The sequence below is a fragment of the Tamandua tetradactyla genome, chromosome 19 (genome assembly GCF_023851605.1).
Source record: "Tamandua tetradactyla isolate mTamTet1 chromosome 19, mTamTet1.pri, whole genome shotgun sequence".
In the NCBI taxonomy this organism is placed as follows: domain Eukaryota; kingdom Metazoa; phylum Chordata; class Mammalia; order Pilosa; family Myrmecophagidae; genus Tamandua; species Tamandua tetradactyla.
In genome coordinates this window covers 69,078,579-69,104,011 of record NC_135345.1, presented here as the reverse complement: position 1 = coordinate 69,104,011, position 25,433 = coordinate 69,078,579, and the positions used below count along the sequence as shown (strand labels likewise).

At 38.5% G+C, this 25,433-nt stretch overlaps 1 protein-coding gene and 1 pseudogene across 1 annotated transcript in view; one reads left to right on the top strand and one right to left on the bottom strand.

Moving 5' to 3' along the window:
* Positions 1-25,433, top strand: part of CENPC (centromere protein C) — a 91,910-nt gene that overhangs the window by 39,413 nt on the left and 27,064 nt on the right. Inside the window, exon 9 of the mRNA XM_077137004.1 lies at positions 882-1,061. Coding sequence (XP_076993119.1) covers positions 882-1,061 — 180 coding nt within the window. The remainder of the gene's footprint in view (positions 1-881; positions 1,062-25,433) is intronic.
* Positions 7,496-8,081, bottom strand: LOC143663293 (nascent polypeptide-associated complex subunit alpha pseudogene; annotated as a pseudogene).

The window sequence follows — 25,433 nt, the reverse complement described above, 5'->3', positions numbered from 1 at the left end:
TACTAACATCTGATGTTTTAAACTCATTTCTAAGAAAAAGAAATTCTGTTAAACCCATTTTCATGGTCTTGTTCCTTCTCAGCTGCAATATTTGTATTATAATAGCTTATATACAAATAAAACCCTGTTTTCCTCTTCTTCCTCGTTGTCAGTCACAAATGCAGAAGTACAATTTATCTGTCCCTTCTTTCAGAGTTTTTTTCTTACTTGTCTATCTTCATAGTAAAATGAAATTACTGTTGTTTCTAAACTCTTTAGTTTATTTATTGCTTGCTGTATCCATGTTTTCTTCTGCTTCTATTTTCTCTTTATTGATTTCTCTTCACAGAAACCATCTTTTCTCCATATAGAAAATATCTTATTGAAAATTTACTTTAAAGCTTCCAAAATTAGATTAAGGAAAATCACTGGTCATTTCAAAACGTAACAGTAATTACCTATTTTTACCTGGGACATTGGTAAGTAAGATGGAGCTATATATTTTATTTTTCCTGTCTAGATGGTGCTTATTTTTGCCTTAGAAGTAATTGCCAAGCAGTGTGAAAAGTTGCATTTTAATGACAGAAAATTAGAGGTCTTACTGAGAATATATGCTTTTTAAAAAAATTGAGATGAAATAGGGCAGGCCACGGTGGCTTAGCAGGCAGAATTCTCGCCTGCCATGCCGGAGACCTGGGTTCGATTCCCAGTGCCTGCCCATGCAAAAAACAAGCAAACAAAAAAAAAATAGAGAAGAAATAAAGCCCACAGTATAAATTTAAGTTCCTACATTTGGTAATGTTTTTGATTTTGATTTTTAAAATCTGTTGTGGTCTTGTGAAAATTCCTTAGTTCAGAAGATTATGAATTATTTTTATGGTCCTTATTTTATTGTATTTTAGAAAAGAAGAAAAGTAGCACCAGCGTTTCTCAGAAAAAAAATAAGAAAGAATCCAAAAACAGACGTTTTTCAAATGGGCCCAGTAAGAAACTTGTACTTGATGAAGTGACTTTGACTGTTACTAGAAGTCGAAGAATTTCCAGGCGTCCATCTGATTGGTGGGTGGTAAAATCAGAGCATAGTAAGTATTTATTTTTGTTTAAATTGTGTTCATTGGGAGCTCATAAGAAACCATCATATAAAATGATACTTTTATGTTTGATTTATACTTCTGTTCTCCAGAAGGACAATAGAAATATTAAATCAGTTAATTAAAGAGTTATTAATTGAGGCTCTACCATATACAATATTCTAGGTAAGGGGATACAGCTGTGGAAAAACAAAAGCCAAAAACAGAGTCCCTGCTCTAAAGTATCTTGCATTCTAGTGGGGAAAGATAACCTATGTAGCTCTAGAATGTCTTGCAGTGATGGGTGATAAAGGAGGCCATGGGAGGTGGTGTAGAAAAATAAAGTAGCTAAATGCATAGAGAGATAAATAAGGAGATAGCAGGAGGTGGTGGTAGATAGGAGGATAGAGCAGGATATTGATTTTATAAAAGGTAATTGCAGGAGGCCATTACTTTAAGAGCACATACATTAATAAAGTGAGGGAGGGAGCAGCACAAAAAATCTGGAATAGGTCATTTTAGACCAAGGGAACAGTATTTACAAAGCTCCTGATGGAGTATGTTTGGCACATTTGAGAAGGAATGCTTGTATTCAGGAACAGAGTAAGGTGATCAAGTCAGAGGCAGGCTATAATTAAAAGTTTGGATGAAGTGCATTGGAAAGTGTGTTGGAAGGTTTTAGGAAGTTAAAAAATTTACTCACCTTTTAAAAGAATTATTCTTATTGGTTATATAGATAAGAATCTGGGCTGGGCAGGAATGGAAGATGGAGACTAGTTTAGGAGACTGTTGGAGGGAAGAGATACCGGTGGCATGGACTAGGTAACCTTGAGAGCAGCGAGAAGTAGTTAGATATAGGATATTACTGGTGGATTGGGGTGCGAGAGAGGGAGAAGTCTAGAATGACTTATAGGCTTTTTTGCTTGTGCAAATAGAAGAATGGGGTTACTATTTACTGAGATGAGGAAAGCTATGGGGGAAGCAGAATTAGGAAGGATATCAAGATGTCAGATTTTGATGTTAATTTTGAGCTATCTTAGATATCAAAGTGAATATATTGAGGTAGCCTCATAAATGAGGCTAAAGTTCAGGAAAGAGATATGGGAGAACATCATTAGGTAGAGCACATTTAAAACTTTGGGATTACTTGAAGCCACCTAGTAATAGCTGGAGAGGGGAAAACCAAGGATAGAGCTCTGGGGAACTCCACTGATAGAAGGGAGAGGAAGGTTCATAAAAAAAGACTGAGAGGAAATATCCAATTAGGTTGAAGGAAAATGCAAAGACTTTAGAACTTCCTGGAAGTGCAATAATGAAAATGTGTTAAGGTGGAATGATAAACTGTGTTAAATACTATTGATGGTCTGAACTGAACTGGGTGAGAACTAAGACTTGAAAGCACGGTTTTGGCAACATGGAGGTTTGTTATTTTATTAGTTGCCTTGGTATAAATAGTTACAGTTGAATGGTGAGATCAGAAGCCAGAGTGGAATGAATTCAAGAGAGAATGGAAAGTGAGGAAGGAGAAGACGATAAGACATGGTGGGGAAGTGAATGTGGGGTTAAGGAAGGTCTTTTTTCTGTAGGAAGGTGGGTGCTAAATACAGGATCACAGACCTTGAGTAGGCAAGATTTAGGGTGTGTGATCGTGATCTAGTACATTGTACAAGGGTTAGTCTTAGAAATGAGGACAGTTCATCATGTAAAAGGCAGAGTATATGGGGACAGATGGAAAAGGTTGGTATATTTGATAATGGGAAGATGACACTTTTCTGACTATTTTCTCACTGAAATAATGTCACAAGCTGAAAGTGAAGTGAGAAAGGCTATATAAAAATTTTGAAGAGAAGTAAGAGTTGTGGGAATAGTGGAATGACTGAATTAACTAGGAAATCTAATATTGTTGAAGTGCTGAGCTCTTGAAGCCTATGGTCATAGAATTGGTGTGAGATCAGTCTACATGTTTGCATGTTTTTCTGAAGATATTTTTAAACCTTACACAGATGCAGAGTTGAATTAAACCAAGGAATGAACTTGTTTCAGGAGATTTTGATAGAGGAAAAAGGGGCAAGAGAGTTGAAATTTGTAAATGATTATCATTATGATGATAATCATGGAATTTAAGCTGGAAAGGAAGGAAGTGGAGGAGTGGTTTATATTGAAAGTGGATAGGATGAATGAGCAGTCCAAAGAGTAAAAGAATTGTTGTAGAGGAGAACATGATGTTAAGTATATTGATGTTAAGTGTGTTGAGGGTCAGTTAATGGGATGCTTCTAACTGAAATTTTGGAAGTAGTGGAATAATTGATTGCAGGTACAACTGTGGGAGTCAAAGATTATGATGAATGAAGGGCAGAGATTATTAGAAGTTTGATATTCAAATGATAATGGCATATCGTGGTAGGGACAAGTGTTAAAATTTTCACTGAAAATGACGTCATTGACATGGAGCATTAGAAACAGCTAATGAAAGGACAAATTCCACTTGATTGGAACTTTGGAGGATGATAGATACTGGGAAAGGACCCCACAAATATTGAGTTGAAGAGAAAGAAAAAAAAAACACCCCAAGGAGTAGGAGATTAGTACTGGACCCACCAGTCTAGATCCCTCCACTACACTTTGTCCTGCACAGCTTATGAGTCATACATAAGGCAGCAGAGGCACATCCTGGGCATCTCCTGCTGTGGATGCAGACCATACAGCCACTCATAGTGAGTTCACACCCTATGCATGTGCAGGCACAGGAACCTCAGTCCATAGAGAATTGGGGCAGAACACAAGTGGCTGTCATATGCATTCAGAAAGGTCCCCCCAAAATAAAAGCCCATGGTAGAACTGTTGGCAAGCGTGTACACACTCAGCCCTGTTAAAAATTAGATGATTCTTGATTGACCCAGTCTGGCTTCCTGGGATGGAGTACCCTAATGGAGAAGTAATGAGAGGCAGAAAAGACTCATGTAAAAAAAGGCGAGGTGGGAAATTGAACCTGGTGTAAGGCAGGACAGGTCCCAGACCCAGAAAGTATAAGAAAAAGGAGGCACTGAGTGAAGAAGTAAAGGTAAACAAATCATAGGAGCTGGAGAGAATATTGTACACAAAAACAGAACAGATGAAAATTCGTGGAGAAGGAACAGGAAAGGACATTTTCTCTGGAGTTAAAACAATGTCACATAAAAGGACGGTCTTGAAAGTTGTGCTGTATATCCAGGGCAAAAATCAGGTGCAGAAGACTTGAGAAAATCTGAACATTTAAATACAGACTACTCCAGTGTAGGTTGGATCAAGTGTAAAGAAGAACCTTACAACATAGTCTGTCTACAGTAAAACTCTAGACAAGAGGAGGAAGTGGCTTTTGGAGTTAGCACATCAAAATAATCAGATGCCTAGACATCAGCAAAAAATTGCAAGCCATACCAGGAAACAGGAAGATATGGCTCAGTCAGTGGAACAAATGAAAACTTTAGAAGAGACACTCACCTTGAAACAACTAATCAAAAAGTTCAAACAAATCTCCTAAATCAATTCAAGGAGATGAAGGGAAATATGGATAGAAATAAATTAATGGTAGTACAGAGTTAAGGATGTAAAGAATATTGTGTGAACAAAAAGAGTTAGAAAGTTTAAAAAGCATAAATTATAGGAAAGAAAATACAATAATGAAGATAAAATACACTACAGGCATACAGCAACAGATTTGAACAAAGAGTGGGCAAACTAGAAGATGGGAACATCAAAATCATACAGTCTCAGAACAGGTAGAGAAAAGAAGAGAAAAAACTGTAGTGTCTGAGGAACTTGAGGGACAGCATGAAGCAAACCAAGATATGCATCATGGGAACCCCAGCAGAAGAAAAGAAGAGAAAATGGGCAGAAAGAATGTTTGAGGAAATAATGGCCCCCAGTTTCTGAACTCTTATGAAAGACATAAATATTCATGTCCAAAAAGTACAGCATACTCCAAACAGAATAAATGCTGATAGACCTCTTCCAGGACACATATTTTTTTTTTTTTTTTTTTTTTTTTTTTTTTTTTTTTAAAGAGGGAGGAAGGGAAGGAAAGACAGAGAGAAGGAAGGAAGGAAGGAAGAAAGGGAAACATCTTTAAACATTTTCTTGTTTTTATTGTATTTTGTTTGTTTGTTTGTTTTTTACATGGGCTGGGGCCGGGAATCGAACCGAGGTCCTCCGGCATGGCAGGCAAGCACTTTGCCCGCTGAGCCACCGCGGCCCGCCCCAGGACACATATTAACCAGAATGTCAAATGCTAAAGATAGGAAAGAATTCTGAAAGCAGTAAGAGAAAAGAAATTTATCCTTATTGAGGAAAAGGACCCTCAATAAGACTAAGTATTGATTTTTTCATCAGAAAACAAGGTGGTGAGAAGGCAGTGGTATGATACATTTAAGGTACTGATAGAGAAAACCTTCCAGCCAAAAATTCTTTATCCAGCAGAACTGTCTTTCAAAAATAAGGGAGAGTTTAAAACATTCTCAGATAAAACTGAGAGAGTTCATCACCGAAAGACTTGCCTGACAAGAATCCCCAAAGGGAGTCCTGGTTAAAAAAGAAGAGAAAATGACTTTGAGTAGTGTGAAGAAACAAAGATCTTCAGTAAATGTAATTGAATGGGTAAAGGTAAAACCAGTAGTAGTGTATCCTTACTATGTAACTCTAACCTTTACTTCCTATAGGAGTTAAAATATAATAGAATAAGAAACAGTCACATTACCTGATAATGTACATGCAAAATGAAGAGGTAAGTGGGATAAAAAACATAAGCAGGGAAAATGAAGGGATCGGGGAACAGAGAATGTGTATGTTTTGAAGGGATTTTAATATCTTTTCAAATTAGTTGGTTAGAGGTGTAGATTATATCGTACAACTCTAGAATAATGACAAAGAAAGTATTTTTAAAATATACGGAAATAGAAATGAGAAAGTGATCAATCAGATACACCATAAAACATCAACTGTATAGATAAGTAGGCTATGATAAAGAAAAAGAGAGAAAAGCAATATGGCATATAAAAACCAAAGGAAAAAATGGCTGATACAAGTACTGTTTTACAGTAATAATACTACATCCTTTTTTTTTTTTAATTAAAAACACTTAGAAAACTAGTAATACAAAAATTTCCTCAGCATAAGCACATATATGAAAAACCCACTGCTAACATCATACATAGTGGTGAAAGACTGGAAGCTTTTCCTTTAATATCTGGAAAAAGACAAGGATGCCCTCTGTCACCACTGTTATTCAACATTATACTGGAAGTTCTGTCCAGAGTAGTTAGGCAAGAAAAGGAAATAAAAGGCATCCAAATTGGAAAGGGAAAAGTAAATCTCTCTCTCTTTGCAGATGACATGATCCCATATACAGAAAATATGTAACAATCCATAGCAGACCTTTTAGAACTAATAAACAAAAATAGCAAAGTGGTGGGGTACAAGATAAACATGCAAAAATAAGTAATGTTTCTGTTTATTATTGAGTGATTTGAAGAGGAAATAAAGAGTAAAATTCCATTTTTTAAAGTAAAATTAGTAAATTTAGCATCTAAAGAAATCAGTTGTTTTGGAATAAATTTAACCAAGGATGTAAAGGACTTTGTGTGGAAAACTATAGAACTTTGCTAAACGAAATGAAAATAGATCTAAATAAATGGAAGCATATTTTGTGCTTATGGATTGAAGACTTTTGTTAAGATGTCAGTTCTAGCAAAAAGAATACACCCTTTCTCTGTGCATTGCCTGGCCATGCTGAAGCCAAGGCAGAGCAAGTCAAGATGGAGGTGGACTTGAAAATGGTGGTGGCTTGGCCTTTGGGGCTCCCACCGTGGAAGAAACTCCATAAGAATGGGTGGTGGCTGCAGTCAGCTCACTTGTGGGGTACACTGGTGATGCATGTTGAAGTGTTGATGCTGGAGTCCATCTTTTGGGCCAGTCTGCCTCCGAACTCCTTGTATCACCCCACCGGTCCAGGTATGATCCTCCCTCAGATCTTCAAGGTGAAAAAAGTCCTTCTGGACATGAAAGTGCTGCTACTGTATGTAAAAATGGCAGAACCCACTGGGGGATACTGAACTCACTATCTTTCACTGTCTATGGCACAGGAAGTGGGTGGAGTCCATCCTCCAGGTTATAGCAGACAGATGTCGTGACACCAGCTTTCAGGTCACTGAGGTCCTGGCATTCAAGCAAGTCCCGAATGTGCTGAAAGTGCACCTGGAGATAGAAGAAAACTGAACATGGCAATTGAGTTTTTTTTTCCTTTTTTCATCCACCAAGAAGCCATGACTTTATTGATAATAGAAACACTACAGATTTCAAACCAAGCTGCAGGTTACTCTTTTGAAACACCAAAAACAGTCCTCATTTTCAGATGGTTACATTGTTAATTCCATAATAGCATTTACAATATCGTTACTGTTGTTCTTCAGGGCTCACACTGTCTTTGCTCTCTACACATTTGCTTGTGACATGACCAATTCTATGTACTTAATTTCCACACCTGTTTCATCAACCTCTTCCTCTTAACTCTCCTCTTCTGTGGTTGGAATCTATGTGTTTTCTTGAATGTTCAAGACAACTTCACCTTATACTTTGAATTTCTCAGCTCTTCTGGTTATGCTTGTTGAGATAAAGCCTCCATCTTGGCTTCCTCCAAAACTATGTAGGTATCTGAAGGTGGGCTCTTGTAGACATCTGGCTGTGTGATGACAATAATATTTTTAGATTTCTGGATATTGATTCTAGTAACTCCTGTACCTGTCGAAGATCCACTTTGGATATAACCTTCTGTTCCTTCTTTTCACTCGACTCTGTTTTGTTTTACTGACTGATTTCTTCATCAGTTTGATCTGCTGCTGCCAGTTGAGCTTGTTGTGTGGTTGCTTGTGTGGAATTCCATTCCTCCAGCTCTGGTATTGATGTGTCACTTTCAGATTCTGTTCCAGACCCGGTCGTAGCCTGGGGCTGTGACAGTTCCTGTCCTGTAACAGGGATGGCTTCTCTGGCTTCACTGGGCATTTTGTGCGATGAACATGGAACCAAGATGGCAGCAGAAAGAGAGGGAGTGACATTGATTAAGTTTTAACAGTTCTGTTAGAACAATTAAGTGGAGAACTCTTGGCCAAAAAGGCCAGGCGAAAAGACAGAAGATCGGCTCTGGTACTTGTTTATGTGTTTCTAGCTGTAGGTGCCTAGTTAACCCTGGGCTCTGACCTGCTTCTCAGCCAGGACAGAGGCACAGGCTCAATAGCTCTACACCAGGAAAACCAGAATCACTGCAGAGAGGAACCAATAGCCCAAGTGTAGAGGGCCGAGGGAAAGAAGCAATATTAATTGGGGGGAATCTGGGCCACAGTGTCTTCACTGGGGTGGGGGTGGGGTGGGATACTTACTTCCTTGATCTCCCCACCTCCCATAGAATCCCGGACCCAGGGCCCCATAGGGACTCCCTTGCCACACAGCTGATGCCAGCTTTTTGTAGCAGCCTTTTTATGAGAACCTGGTGAGGAGTGGAATGAGTATTGTCAGGACTGCCTTTCTTTCTGATGTATGTGTCCTTAGGAGTCGAATGTTTTCTTATTTGGGGCTCTGATCTAGGGGCACCTGGGACAAGGCAGAGCCACCCTGAGTGGTTCCTGGGTAGGGTCGGGATTAAAAGCTACTGGGTGGGAGGCCCAGCCATTGACTCTCGTGAATCTTGGGGTCACACTGAGGGTGTAACTGACCCTATCCAGTTGCGATTTTCTGGAAGACCCACGTTGGCACCCAGCAGCAAGCCCTAGGTGCCTCAGATAACTCTGGACCCTCTGGCTCAGCATGCCTGGAGTTTAACTACTTTGCCTCTGAGGCCTGGGGTGAGGGTGATCTTGTTTCTCCACTCCTGGTCTTGACAATACCCAGCAGCCTGAATGTTGACTTGGAGAGGAGGCTATGATGTGTGGTAATGTAGGTACTTGTGGGTGCAGTTCTTACCTGCTTAAAATGAGATTGCTGCTAGTAGGTAATATCTGGAATTGTGGGGCTGAGAGTGGATTTTTTGGTTCTTGTGTGCTCACAGTAGTCCCTCTAGGCCAGACTCAGGTTGGAGGCACATAAACAAATTACATTGTGGGAGATAAAATTAAGACTGATACCTGTAAGCATGGAGGAGTAAAAGGTTTTGCTGAGTAATGCAGGAATATCTCCTGATTTGCCGGAAGCTTCATGGATTCCCTGCTAAGTGAAGCCCTGGGTCTGTCCTTTTCTGGATGAGGGAAAACAGCTCCTTCTTTGGAATGTGTGATCCTAGCAACCAAGAAACTTGGAATCCCAGCCTCTGAGGTTGTTCTTAGAGGGAAGAGGGAAGAGTCAGCCGCATCCTGGAGTCACGTCTCTCCACCCCCAAACTCGCAGGACTCTGGTGTGCAAGAAAAGGACCGATGCATGTGGGAGCCATTTGTAAGCTCAGAAACAGCTGGCTCCACCTGTTCTGAAGGAGAGGAGTTTCTGACTGTCTGGGAAGGCTGCAGAGAAGGTAACCAGCTAGATCAAGCGCCTACAGAGTGGCCTAGCCCTTGCTTGTCTGGAGTATGGTCTCAGGAAACTTAAGATGGGGAAGCCCCTGGAATGAAATTACATCCCATGTGGGTGAAAGTTCCTGAAGACTTGAAAGATCCTGAGGTGTTCCAGGTGCAGATGTGGCTGCTGGACGTCATGTTTGGCCAAGATGGTTCTTGAATCTCGTACATTGAGAAAGTAAGCCAGGCAGTAGTTGAGCTGAAAGTTCTGAAATTCTCAGACTTCACTGAGGTTGTGGTTTGTGGCGACTACTTTGTACAATCTCTGGACCAAGTAGATGCTCCAGTCCTTGGCCGAATGACATTGCCAGCGACAGGAGCGAGGAATGTTCAGACTTGAGGAAGTAATGAATGCCCTGGGACTAAGCTGATGGATGCAGTGAAGCTAACTTCCAGCTAGTGTGACTGATATTAGGATGTAGAGTTAGGCTGTGAAGTGGATCTGGCCCGATTTAAGCTCTGTTCCAGTCTTACAAATTAGGGGAAAACAACCTGTTTTTGGCTTCTGCTTTTGCCTTTATGTCTCCTGATATATTTGTTTCCAAGGTTGCTACTTGAAAGAATAAAATTTTAGATAAGTTAAAAAAAAAGTCAGTTTTACCCAAAGTGATTTACAGATTCAGTCTCAACATCCTTTGCAGAAATGCAAAAGCCAATCATCAGAAATTTATTTGGAAAGGTAAGGTGCCCCAAATAACCAAAACTATCTTGAAAAAGAACGAAGTTGGAGGATTTGCACTTCCTGATTTTGAGTTATTACAAAGCTACAGTGCGCAAAATGGCTCAGTCCTGGCGCAAGGATAATTAGAGTAGATCAAGGTAATTGAATTAAAAGTTCAGAAATAGGCCCTCACTTTATGGCCAATTGATTTTTGGCAAGGCTGCCAAGACCATTCAATTGTAAAAGAATAGTCTCTTCAACAAATGGTGCTGGGAGAAATGAGTATTCCTGTGCAAAAGAATGAAGACAGACTCCTGCCTTATACCATATAGAAAAATGAATTCAAAATGGGACAGAGAGTTAAATATAAGAACCAGGACTATAAAGCTCTTGGAAGAAAATATTAGATTTTGCATCCACAGCACACACAACCAAATAAAAAGTAGATAATGGGACTACATCAAAGTTAAAAACTTTCATGCATCGAAGGACTTTATGTTGAAAATAAAACAATAACCTACACAATGGGAGAAAATATGTGGAAACCACATATCTGAGATATTTCTTAATATATAGAATATATAAAAAATCCTACAATTCAACAATAAAAAGCCAAAAAACTCCAATTTAAAAATGGACAAAAGATTTGAATAGACTTTTCTCCAGAGAGGATATGTGGGTGGCCAAAAAGCACATGAGAAACTGCTCAACATCAATTAGTTATTAGGGAAATGCAAATCAAGACCACAATGAGATAGTATTACACATGTACTAGAATGGCTACTATTTAAAAAACAGAAAATTGCATGTGTTGGAGAGGATGTGGAGAAATAGAAACACCCAGTCATTGCTGGTAAGAATCTGAAGTGGTGCATCCGCTATGGACGATAGTTTGTCAGTTCCTCAGAAGGTTTGTGTATAGAATTATGATATGACCTGGCAATCTTCTACTAGGTATATATCCCAAAGAATTGAAAGCAGGAACTTGAGTAGATATTTCGCATTGATGTTCATAGTGTCATTATTCACATTTACGAGAAGATGGGAACAACCCAAGCATCCATCAAACAATGAATTAATACATAAAATGTGATAAAAACATACAGTGGAATATTATGCAGCCATAAAAGGTAAGAAATTCTGATACATATGAAAACATGGATGAACCTTTCAGATATTCTGTTGAATGAAAGAAGCTGGACACCAAAGGACAAATATTGTATGGTTTCACTTAGATGAAATAATTAGAATAAGCAAACTCAGAGTCAGAATCTGGAGTATAGGTTACCACTGTCTAGGTTGGTGTTAGGGAATGGGGAGTTAATGCTTGAGTTACACGGAATTTCTTTTGGGTGGATTGTTTAAATTTTGGTAATGGATGGTGGCGATGGTAGCACAGTATTATGAATGTAATGAACAACACTGAATTAGGTATGTCAATATGGTTAAAAGGGAAATTTTAGATTGTGTATATGTTACTAGGATAAAAGAGAAAATACAGCATAGGATATACAGCACTTCTTTTATTTGCTTTGGGGGTAGTTTGCTGTTCTTTTTCTTAATTCTCCAGGTGAGCAGTTAAATCATCAAGTTTCGCTCATCCTGGTTTTTTAATATAGGCATTTAGGGCAATTTCCTTCTCAGCACTGCTTTTGCTGCATCCTATACCTTTTTTTTACAGTTCCACAATTTTTAAAAATTTATTTATGAAATATAACCACATGCAAACACAAACATTCTTACCATGTGATCATTCCATTCTTGTTATATAATCAGTAACTCACAATATCATCACAAAGTTGTATATTCATCATCATGATAATTTCTTAGAACATTTGCATCAATTCAGAAAAAAAATAAAAAGAAAACAGAAAAAAATTCATACATACCATATCCCTTCCCTCCCTTTCATTGAACACTGGCATTTTAATCTACTAAATTTAACATTAGTTCTCCCTATTATTTATTTTTAATCCATATGTTTTACTCGTCTGTCGATAAGGTAGACAAAAGGAGCATCAGACACAAGATTTTCACAACCACACAATCACATTGTGAAAGCTATATCATTATGCAGTCCTCTTCAAGAAACATGGTTACTGGAACACAGCTCTACATTTTCAGGCAGTTTCCTCTAGCCTCTCTATTACACCTTACCTGAACAGGTGATATCTGTTTAATGCATAAGAATAACCTCCAGGATAACATCTCAGCTCTGTTTGGAATCTCTCAGCCATTGGCACTTTATATTGTCTCATTTCATGCATCCCATACTTTTTGATATATTGTATTCTCATTATCATTTGTCTCCAGGTATTTACAGATTTGTCTAGCAATTTCTTCCTTGACCCACTGATTATTTAATGTTATATTGTTTAATCTCCATATATATTTAAAAGCTCTGGTTCTTTGGTGATTGTTAATTTCCATCTTTATTCTGTTGTGATCAGAGAAAGTGCTTTGAATAATTTCAATCTTGTTAAATTTATAGAGACTCAGTTTATGTCCCAGTATATGATCTATCCTAGAGACATTCCATATGCACTAGAGAAGAATGTGTTATGTGGTGTTTTTTTGGGGTATGTAATGATCTATATATGTCTATTAGATCTCATTCATTTATCTTATTGTTTAGGTTCTCTATTTCATTGTTGATTCTCTGTGTGGTTGTTCTGTGTATAGTGGAGGGTGATGTATTGAAGTCTTCCACTATTACTGTTGATATGTCTATAGCTCCCTTTAGTTTTTCCAATATGTGCTTCATGTATTTCATACAACGCTTATCATTATTATTTCTTCCTGGTGAGTTGTGTCTTTTATTAACTTGTAGTGTCCTTCTTTGTCTCTTATGACATCTTTGGGTTTAAAGTCTATTTTGTCTGATATTAGTATAGCTACTCCTGCTTTCTTTTGGTTACAGCTTACATAGAAGATTTTTTTCCATCCTTTCACTTCCAGTCCAGCTGTTTCCTTGAGTCTAAGATGTGTCTGTTGTAAACAGCATATAGATGGATTGCTGTTTGATCCATTCTGTCAGTATGTATCTTACAGTTAGTGAGTTTAGTCCATTGACATTCAAAGTAATTATGGTAATAGCAGTTCTTGATTCTGCTATGTTGTCCTTTAGTTTTTATTTATCAGATCTGTATATTATTTACCTTCTCTCTCTTTTCCTTTAAATTACCTTTACTCATATTCTTCAATTCTGTGCCCTCCTCCAGACCTCCCTCTCCTGTCTTTTTTATCAGCTGAAAGGCTTCTTTTAGTATTTCTTTTAGGACTGCTCTCCTATTGACTAGCCCTCTCCATCTTTCTTTATTTTTGAAGATTTTAATCTCTCCCTCAATTTTGAAGGATAACTTGGCTGGATAAAGAATTCTTGGTATGATTAATATGTGTCTTGGAGTGGGCTTGTTCACATTTATTCTATTTGTAGTTTGCTGGGCTCCTTGATGTGTATATTCTGTTTTTTATAAGGTTTGGAAAGTTTTTTCCGATTATATCATCAACTAATTTTCCCAACCCTTTACTCTTCTCTTCTCCTTCTGGGACACCGATAATTCTTATGTTTTTGTTCCTCTTGTTGTCCATCATTTCCCTAAGATCCAGTTGCATTTTCCCCACCTTTCTTGCCATTTGTTCTTTTGTTCACTTTAATTCTATTGTTCCATCTTCTAGCCCACTTATTCTTTCTTCTGCTTCTTCAAATCTGCTGTCGTGTGTCTCCAGTATATTTTTTATTTAGTCTACTATATCTTTCATTTCTGTGAGATCTGTCATTTTTCTATTTAGCCTGCTGAATTCTTTATACTGGTCTAGTATCTTCTTGATGTCCTTTATTTCTTTATAAATATGCTTAAGTAGTTGTTGCATATTCTGTGTCGCCTCTGGAATTTTGATTTGGTCATTTGACTGGGCCATTTCTACTTGGATCTTCATGTGTTTTATGATTTTTGGTTGTATTTGGGACATTTGATTATATTGATATGGTTATTATAGAAGTTGGTTTCCTTCACTCTTGTAAAGTTTTGTATTTCCTTAGTTTTTGCTGAATGTTTCCTTTTATGCTTTGTTGGTTATTCTCTGCCAAACCAGTGCCCAGATCTCATGTAGGAAATACAGTTCAACTTGAGGGTCTATTATAAATTAGGCTGGAGTACACCGGTACTCCAGTGGCAGAATGACTGACTACCATGTGGGAGACCCAAGATGGATTCCTGGCAACCCAGGACCTGCTGTCCTGGACATTTCCTCCCCGTCTTCTATCTGGTTTCACAGAATAGTAGTGAACATATTCCACTCTAGTCTGTTATCTTCCTGGAAGCCCTCTAATTTGTAACATTCACTCTTAAATTTGATATCCGATAATTTAAATATTATAACATGAACGATACAATTTATGTCATATGATAAAAAGAAAAATAAGATATTTGGTTTAGGTACAGATGCAAACATACTTAAAACAAGGAGGGAAGAAATACTCATACCATCACAGTCCTTGTTTCTGTAAATGGTCACATGGTGGTTGTTCATATTTATCACTACCTTCTTCCAGTATCCCTTTCATGTTCCACTTGCCCTCAGTAGGCACTTCAGCTGGACATGGTTCTTTGCCTGATGGAGTGACCTAAACCCTCATTCTTGAAGTTTCTAGTCCATTAATAGTCCTGCCTGGATTAGGTTGTTGCAAATTTCCATTGACTTTAATTATAAGGCAAGGTAGTACTAAAGAGATGCCTTAAGGAATCTTGTATCCTGGGAAGTCTCTTCTTTTCTTCCATTGTTTAGGTGCAGTTTTACAGCCCCTTAATAGTATTGATCACCCCAGCCAGAATAGTCGTACCCTTTCTTGCCTGTTGATTCAGAGGCATGAGAAGCCCAAAATGGCCAGGTGGCATTCTTAACTTCAGTTCAATGGAATCATTGTGTCTCCTGGTAGGAGCATTCCTCTTTCTGAGACTAAGACCTGTAGACAGCAGAACTTAAGATTTCAGACACAGAAACAGAAATTTTTTTGGTGGATCACTAGGGTGATAGTGATTCGAGTCACTCCCATTTCCTCCCCTTGATTCCTGGACCCATAACTCTTGGCTGTGGGAGGAACAGTGGCCTAGAGTGGATGCTGATTCAGAGCATTCACAGCCTTCTTGAAAACATTGCCCCAGCCTTGCAAGGTATTGCCACCTCCTAGGCACCATTCTGTGAACGCAGCTGCCTCTGGGTGATGAGGAACATTGTAAGACTAGAGAATTCTGTGAGCATTTGCCATTCCTGCACTTTATTTGCTTTGAAGTGTGTTTCTTGATCAGAAGCAAAGTTGTGTGGAACATCCATGAGGGTGGATAGGGCATTCCATAAGTTCAGGGTTGGTAGTTTTGGTGGAAGCATTGTGTGTAGGAAAGGCAAACTCATATCCAGAGTGTGTCTTTTCCAGTTAGAATAAATCACTGCCCCTTCCGTGATGGAAGTGGTCTGGTATAATCAACCTGCCACCAGGTAACAGGCTGATCATCTCAGGTAATGTTGCCGTATGAGAGACTGAGCATGGGTCTCTTCTGTTGGCATATGGGGCATTCAGGAGTGGCTGTATCCATGTCAGCCTTGGTGAGTGGTAGTCCATGTGGCTGAGGCTATGCACAATCTCTCTCCCTAATACCATACTCCCTTTGTTTATGAGCCCATTGGACAGTGGTAGGAGTGGCTGGGGAAAGAAGGTGAGTTGTATTGGCAGAGTGACTCATCTTATCCACTTGATTATTATAACCTTTCTCTGCTTAAGTCACCCTCTGGTGAACATTCACATGGGACACAAATATCTTCATGTTTTTTGCCTTCCCAGAAAGGCATACCCATATATCTCATCTCTCTCCCAGAACTCTTCTCAACAGTATTCTAATCATATTCCTCCCAAGTCCCTGACCATGCAGCCAAACCGTTGGCCATAGCCCATGAGTCAGTATACAGATTCACATCTGGCCATTTCTCCTCCCAAGTAAAATGGACAGCCAGGTGCACTTCTTGAAGTCCCACCACTGAGAGGATTTCCTCTCACCACTGTCCTTCAAAGCCATCCCAGAAAGGGCTGTAGTGCTTTAGTGCCCATTTTCATATGGTACCTGCATATCATGTAGAGCCATCTGCAAATCAGGCCCAAGTTTTCTCTGTCATTTCTCTTTGTCACTCACTATAAGGAACTCCCTAAGAGGCCATAACTCTGGGCTAGGAAAGAGAAGGTAATGTGGCAGGAGTAGGGTTGATGGATATTTGGGCCATTTCCTCATGTAACTCACTTGTGCCTTCAGGACCTACCTAACCCCTGTCTCTTAAGTACCATTTCCATTTTATAATGAAGTACTGCTATGCATGCATAATTTTATGGCTTGGTGGGTCAGACAATACCCAGCTCATGATAAGCAACTCAGGTCTCATGGTAATTTGGTGGCCCATGGTTATTTAGTCTCTACTAAGGCCCAGTAGCAGGTCGTAGCTGTTTCTCAAAAGGAGAGTAATTATCCTGCAAAGGATGGTAAGACTTTACTCCAAAACCAGTCCTAATGGCCTGGTTTGTGATTCTCATATAAGGGCCTGCCAGATACTCCAGACATTATCATTATTTGCCACTGACACTTTCAGCACTTGAATGATACGGTCTAAATGGCAAAGCAGCTTGCACAGCAGCTTAAAACTGTTGCAGAGCTGCCTCTGGTTCTGGTCCCCACTCAAAACTAGCAGTTTTTCTGATCGCTCAGTAAATGGGCCGTAATAGCTCACCCAAATGAGGAATATGCTGTCTCCAGAGTCCAAAGAGGCCAAATTAAGTGTTGGGCCGTTTTTGTTTTTTTTTTTTTTTTTTTTGTCTATAGGAGGGGCCAGATGTATCAGATTATCCTTCACCTTAGAATGGACATCTCAGTATGCCCCACACTCCTGGACACCTAGAAATTTTACTGAGGTGAAAGTCCCCTATATTTTTGTTGGATTTATCTCCCATCTCCTGACATGTAAGTCTAGAGTTGCTATTTCTTGCTGACTAGACGCAGTCAACATGGTACCATCAGTATACTGGAATAATACAATGTCTTGTGGGAGGGAGAAATGATCAAGGTCTGTACAGATAAGGTTATGACATAGGGCTGGAGAGTTGATATATCCCGGAGGTAGGACAGTGAAAGTATATTGCTGACCTTGCCAGCTGAAAGCAAACTGTTTCTGGTGGTCCTTACTAACAGTTATTGAGAAAAAAGCATTTGCCTGATCAGTAGCTGCATACTAGGTACTGGGGGATGTATTGATTTGCTTAAGCACATCCAGAATAACAGCTAAAATTGAAATTACCACCTGGTTAAGTTTTCGATAATCCACTGTCATTCTCCATGACTCATCTGTTTCCCGCACAGGCAAATAGAGTTGAATAGGGAGATGGTGGCATCACCATCCCTGTATACTTTAAGTCCTTTATAGTGGCAGTAATCTGTGCAATCCCTCCAGGAATCCCAGTATTGCTTCTGATTTACCATTTTTCTAGGTAGGGGCAGTTCTAGTGGCTTCCACTTTGCCTTTTCTATATAATAGTTCCCACTCCATGAGTCAGAGAACCAGTGTGCAGATTCTGCCAGTTGCTGAGTATGTCAATTCCAATTGTACATTCTGGAACTGGGGAAATGACCACAGAATGGGTCTGGGGACCCACTGGACCCCCTGGAAGATGGACCTGAGCTAAAACTCCATTGAGCACCTGGCCTTCATAAGCCTCTACTCTGACAGGTGGAACAGCATTGCATTTGGGTTTCTGAAAGTAGTGTCATTTTCTGAACCAGCATGAAATATCTGATCATTTTTTTTCCCCTAATGCACAGTTGCCTAGTAAAAGGCAATTGTTTTACTTTGGAAGAGCTGGAATGAAGATTAACAGTGTAAATTTTGGGCAGTTTAACAGGCTCCTTCCTCAAGGGTACCCGGCCTTCTCATTCAAGAGGCTCTGGGTCTTGAAGAGTTGGGCTTAGAGAGAGTAAGGTGAGATCTAAACAACAAAAGAGGTCCTCCAGAAGTAACTCATAGGCATACCTATAGATAGTCTAAGCTTCTCTGCTACCTACATGCTTCACAAGAGTAAAACTCAAGATCAAGGGCATGGCCTATTGATTTGAGTGTCCCTAAAATGTGACAAAATATCAGGGGATTCCCTGATGATAAGGTTTAATAGTTTCATATTCTTCCTCCCATTCCTCAGGGGATTTTGCCAATCTTTTTGATTATCTGCTTAATATACTCTAGGATGTATCCAGGCATTACAATAATGTATACAGGATTAAAGGACCTCTTTCTTATCTGGGCTCCCTGTGTTTTAATTGTTCAAATGAGATATAAAGATAGGTCGAATTACATTATGCACTACAGAAAATTTCAGTTCCAGACCAAATAAATCTTTCTTCCATTGGTCTCAAAGAGTATGTGCGGTTCTAAAATATAAACTCTGTGTTCTGAATTACTTTAACCCCAACCTGTTCAGCTTTGTTCTTATCTCTAAATATCAGGTTATATATAAAAAACAACCTCTCAGAATCTGAAAATAATAATCACCACTCCAGACTTAATGTGTCTGCTCTAAAAGCTTAGAATCTAGGCCCCTGTTTTCTTATAAACATTTTCGAAAGGTGACCATACCATTCTTGTTCTTCTGTTTCTGGTTTATTTTGTATCACCAAAGATCCCATCTGTTCATTCGCTTTGTTGCATGCCTCACGACTTTGTTCCTTTTTGTAACAGCACAACTTTCGTTCATAAGTACATACCGTCGTTCTCCAATCTGCTCCGTCAGTGCGTCCTTCATCCTCTTGCTTTTATCAGGCATCATGTATAGGGTCCAAAGTCCACAGTCCATCAACATTCTCAATTTTAAATATTTCGTTGTTCCCAAGAGAAAGAAAACCAATAAACACACCCTTGCCCAATAGGAAATCTAAATCTTCTCTTAACTCTTGTCCCTCTCCCTATTATTTACCTCTGCTGTTGCTGTGGTAGTGCTGATGGTTTCCTTCTGAACATAGCTCATAGCATCATGTAATAGCAGTTTTCCCCGTGTACCCTGGACTTAAACACTCTTTGTAAAATAATTGGACCTTTGAAGGAATTCTTGAGAGACCTAATTCATATTTCTAGTGTTAATCAGTGGGACATGTAGGCCTATAAACCCCTTTCAATCTTTTCATCTTCAATATGGTTAATGTTACTTATATACCCACTAGAGAACCACCTTCACTCCTGTCTATTCCCTTACATTACATTGAAGTTCAACCTCATTAGCTAATGGTTCACCCATTTGTAGCATCTACGTATCTCAAAGTTCCCTATATTCTATAATATAAGCCTCTCATACCTTTATGCTGGTCATAAAAGTGGAGTCATACAGTATCCTTTTGTGTGTTGCTAATTTCACTCAGCATTACGTCCTCAAGGCTCGTCCATCTTGTCTTTGTCTTACTGCTGCATAATATTCCATCGTATGTATATACCATGTTTTGTTGATTTACTCGTCATTGATGGGCATTTGGTTTGTTTCCATCTTTTGGCGATTGTGAATAATGCTGTTATGACCATTCAGTGTGCAAATATCTGTTTGTGTCATTGCTTTCAGGTCTTCTGGGTATATACCAAGTAGTGCTATTCTGGGTCATAGGGCAACTTGATACTTACGTTCCTAAGGAACTGCCAAACAGCCTTCCATAGTGGCTGCACCATTATACATTCCCACCAGCGGTGCATAAGTGTCCCAGTTTCTCCACATCTTCTCCAACATGTATAGTTTCCTGTTTATTTAATAGCAGCCACTCTTACAGGTGTGAGGTGGTATCTTACTGTAGTCTTGATCTGCATTTCTCTTATAGCCAGTGAAAATGAGCATCTCTTCCTGTACTTTTGAGCCACCTGTATTTCCTCTTCAGACAAATGCCTATTCATATCTCTAGCCCATTTTATAATTGGGTTGTTTGTTCTTTTGTTGTTGAGTTGTATGATTTCTTTGTATATACAGGAAAGCAAACCTTTGTCTGATATGTGATTTACAAATATTTTCTCCCATTGAGTTAGCTGCCTCTTCAGCTTTTTGACAAAGTCTTTTGAGGCACAGAAGCATTGGATTTTGAAGAGTTGCCTTTTATCTATTATTTTTTTGCTTGTGCTTTGGGTGTAAAGTTTAGGAAGCTACCTCCTATTACTAGGTCTAGAAGGTGTTTCCGTACGTTTCCTTCTAGAAGGTTTATGGTGCTAGTTCTTATGTTTAGGTGTTTGATCCACTTTGAGTTAAGTTTTGTGTAGAGTGTAAGATGAAAAAGCCTTTTTTCATTCTTCTAGCTGTTGATATCCAGTTCTTCCATGTGCAGTTATTGAAGACTATTTTGTCCCAGTTCAGATGATTTGAGGGCCTTGTCAAAAATCAGTCGACCATAGATTTGGTGGTCTTTTTCTGCGCTCTTGATTTGATCCATTGGTCAGTGCTTCTATCTCTGTGCCAGTACCATGCAAATTTTGACCATTGTGGTTTTATAATAGGTTTTAAAGTCAGGGAATGTTAATCCTCTCTCTTCGTTCTTCTTTTTTAGGATGCTTTTTTTAGCTATTCAGGGTCTCTTTCACTTCCAGATGAGTTTCATAACTTGCTTTTCAAGTTATGAAACTTGAGAGTCTTCAGAGTAGGCTGTTGGAATTTTGATTGGCATCTTAACTATATTTAGCCTTCCTATCCATGAGCAGGGAATTCTTTCCTCCTACCTTAGATCTCCTTTGATTTCTTTTAGCAATATTATGTAGTTTTTCTGTATATGAGTCCTTTGCATACCTAGTTAAGTTCATTCCTAAGTACTTGATTCTTTTAGTTGCTGTTTTGAATGGAATTTTTTCCTTAACTGACTCCTCAGGTCATTGCTTGTGTATAGAAATTTTACTGATTTTTGCACGTTAATTTTATATCCCACCACCTTGCTGAATTTATTAACTCAAGTAACGTTGGTATACATTTCTCAGGATCTTTTAAGTACAGTATCCTGTCATCAGCAAATAATGAGAGTTTTACTTCTTTCCAACTTGGATGCCTTTTATTTCTTTGCCCTGCCTGATTGCTATAGGTAGAACTTCTCATAGAATGTTGAATAATGGTGGTGACTGTGGGCATCCTTGCCTTCTTCCTTATCTTAGGGGGATAGCTTTCAGTCTCTCTCCATTGAGTACAATGCTGGTTATTGGTTTTTTTAGCTTTTTAATTTTTATTAATAAAACCAATCAACATACAAACACAAACATTCTTAACACATGAATATTCCATACTTGGTGTGCAGTCAGTGGCTCACAGTATTATCATATAGTTGTATATTTATCACCATGATCATTTCTCAGAACATTTATATCACTGTAGAAAAAGAAATAAGAAAAAAGAAAAAACTTGTACATACCATACCCCTTACTCTTCCCTCTCATTAACCTCTAGTATTTCCCTCTACCCCATTTATTTTTACATTTGTACCCCCTATTATTTATAATTCATATTTTTTACTCATCTGTCTTCGTGCTGGCTATCAGTTTTTCATATATTCCCTTTGTCATATTGAGGTAGTTACCTTTGATTCCTATCTTTTTGAGTGTTTTTGTCAGAAAAGGATGCTGAATTTTGTCAAATGCTTTTTCAGCATCAGTCGAGATGATCATGTGATTTTTTTTCCCTTTTGATTTGTTAATGTGCTGTATTACATTAATTGATTTTCTTGCATTGAACCATTCTTGCATTCTTGGTATAAACCCCACCTGGTCATGGTGTATAGTTCTTTTAATGTGCTTTTGGATTCAGTTTGCTAATATTTTATTGAGAATTTTTGCATCTGTGTTCATTTGGGAGATTGGCCTGTAGTTTTCGTTATTACCCGGTTTTGGTCATGAGATGAGTTAGGTAGAGTTACTTTTCCTAAATGTTTTGGAAAAGTTTGAGCAGGATTGTTGTTAGTTGTTTCTGGGATGTTTGATAAAATTCCCCTGTGAAGCCATGTGTCCCTGGCTTTTCTTTGTAGGAAGACTTTTGATGACTGATTGAATATCTTCACTTGTGATTGGTTTGTTGAGATCTTCTATTTCTTCCTGAATCAGTGTCGCTTGTTTGTGTGTCTCCAGGAATTTGCCTCCCATTTCATCTAAGTTGTCTATTTTGTTGGCATATAGTTGTTCATAGCATTCTTTTATGATTTCTTTTATTTCTTCAGGGTCTGTGGTAACGCACTGCTTCTCATTTCTGATTTTGTTTACTTGCATCCTCTCTCTCTTTTTCTTTGTCAGTCTTGCTAGTGACCCATCAATTTTATTGATTTTCTCAAAGAACCAACTTTTTGTTTTATTGATTCTCTCTGTTCTTTTGTACTCCCATTCATTTATCTCTGCTTTAATCTTTATTTCTCCTCTCCTGTTTGCTTTGGTGTCAGTTTGCTGTTCTTTCTCAAGTTCCTCTAGGTGTGCTGTTAAGTCCTTGATTTTTGCTTTTTCCAGTTTTTTAATATAGGCATTTAGGGCAGTAAATTTTCCTCTCAGCACATCCTTTGCCACATCCCATAAGTTATGATATGTTGTATTCTCATTTTCATTCATCTCCAGGTAGCTACTGATTTCTCTAGCAATTTCTTCTTTGACACACGCATTGTTTAAGAGTATGTTAATCTCCATATATTTGTGAAAGTTCTTGTTCTTTGGTGGTACTGATTTACAGCTTCACTCCATTGTGATCAGAGAATGTGCTTTTCATAATTTCACTGTTTTTCTATTTATAAAGGCCTGTTTTGTGCCTCAGCATATGATCTATCCTAGAGAATGTTCCGTGAGCACTAGAGAAAAATGTGTATCCTTGTGTTTTAGGGTGCAATGACCTATATATGTTTGTTAGGTCTAATTCATTTATCAAATTGTTTAAGTTCTCTATTTCTTTGTTGATCCTCTGTCTGGTTTTCTGAGTGTGGTAGATATTGGTGTGTTGAAGTCTCTTATTATTGATGAAACATATATCTCTCCCTCCAGTTTTGCCAGTGTCTGTCTCATGTACTTTGGAGCTCCTTGATTTGGAGCATAGATATTTGTGATTGTTATTTCTTCTTCATTATTGCCCCTTTTACTAATGTATAGTGTCCTTTTTTGTCTCTTTTGCTGTCTTTAAATTTAAAGTCTGTTTTGTCTGATATTAATATAGCTATTCCTGCTTTCTTTTGGTTACTGCTTGCATGGAACATCTTTTTCCATCCTTTCACATTCAATCTATTTGTATCCTCGGGTCTAAGATGAGTCTCTTGTAAACAGCCTGTAGCTGGATTATGTTTCTTAATCCTTTCTGCTGGTTTGTATCTTTTAATTGGTAAGTTTAGTCTGTTAACATTCCAAGTTATTACTGAAAAGGCTTTTCTTGAATCCACCATCTTATCTTTTTTTATTTTATTTGTCAGATCTATATATTCTTTTCCTTCTTTCTCTTAGTATTCTTTTAATTACCCGTAGTGGTACTCTTCAATTCTGTACGCTCCTCCAGACCTCCCTCTCCTGTCTTTTATTTTCAGCTGGCAGAACTCCTTTTAGTATTTCTTGTAGGGCCAGTCTTTTATTGACAGATTCTTTCAAGACTTCTTTATCTGTGAAAATTTTAATCTCTCCCTCAGTTTCAAAGGACATTTTCGCTGGGTACAGAATTCTTGGCTGAAAGTCTTTTTCTTTCTGGATCTTGAATTTATTATTCCACTGCTTCTCGCTTCCAGTGTGCTAGTTGAGTAGTTTGAGCTCAGTCTTACTTGTTTTCCTTTATATGTAGATTGTTTTTCTCTTGCCACTTTCAGGATTTTCTGCTTCTCTTCAACATTTGACAGACTGATTAGTATGTGTCTTGGGGAATTCCTATTTGGATTCATTCTGTTTGGAGTTCTTTGGGCTTCTTTGACTTGTATATTTATGTCCTTTTTTGAGGGTTAGGAAGTTTTCCCCTATTATATCCTTGTCATGGTCAGGTTCATGTGTCAACTTGGCCGAGTGATGGCACGTTTTTATCTGGTTGGGCAAGTGCTGGCTTGTCTTTTGCTATGAAGACATTTCATAGAATTAAATCCTGATTACCTCAGCTACATCCACAGTTGATTGCATTTGTAAACAGCCAAGAGGAGGGTCTTCTTTAATGAGTGATGCTTAATCTAATTATTGGAAGCCTTTTAAGGAGGATTCAGAAGAGACAGGCTCTCTTCCTGCTTCGGCTGGCGAGCCTCTTCTGTGAAGTTCGTCCAGACCCACCATTGGAATCGTCAGCTTCGCAGCCTGCCCTACAAATTTTGGGCTCTATGTTACCACGGTTACATGAGACACTTTTATAAATTTTATATTTACTTATATTTCTGGTTGATTCTGTTTCTCTAGAGAACCCTAACTAATACAGTCCTCAGTTACTCTTCCTAGCCTTTTATTCCTCCCTTCTAGTTCTGACATACCAGTGATTCTTACATTTGCCCACTTTGTTTTATCTATTATTTCCCTGAGATCCAAGTCAAATTTTTTCATCTTTTTTGTCATTTGCTGTTTTGAGTCTTCGAAGTCAGTTACCCTGTTCTCTAAATCACTTATGCTTTCTTCTGTCTCTTCAAGTCTGGTGTTGTGTGCCTCTAGTATATTTTTTATTTGGTCAACAGGGTCTTTAATCTCTGTGATATCTGCTGTTTTTCTATTTATTTTTTCAAATTCCTCTTAATGCTCTTCTCCTATCTTCTTGATCTCCTTTATATCATTTACTGTCCCATTTATTTTATTAAGTAGCATTGTATGACATCTTTGATTAGTTGTTCCAACATTTGTGTCTCCTCTGGTGTTTTAATTTGGTCATTAGGCATTGTTATATGCTTAGTGATCTTCTGTTGTCTTTGTGGCATGTAAACATCTTTATTGATTTACTTTGGGAGTTGATTTCTTTCAATAGTCTAAGGCCTTGTGTTTAGGGGATGGTTGTACAGCTGGGATCCTGGCATGGGGTTCGGCACTCGGTGCTGTGATTTGTTTCAGAGCAGGTACAGGTGCAGGTTGGGGATGTTATGCTGATGCTTGTGAACGTGGGCACCCAGTGGCTAGAGAGGATGTAGTTGTGTGTGTACACTGGCCGGGTGG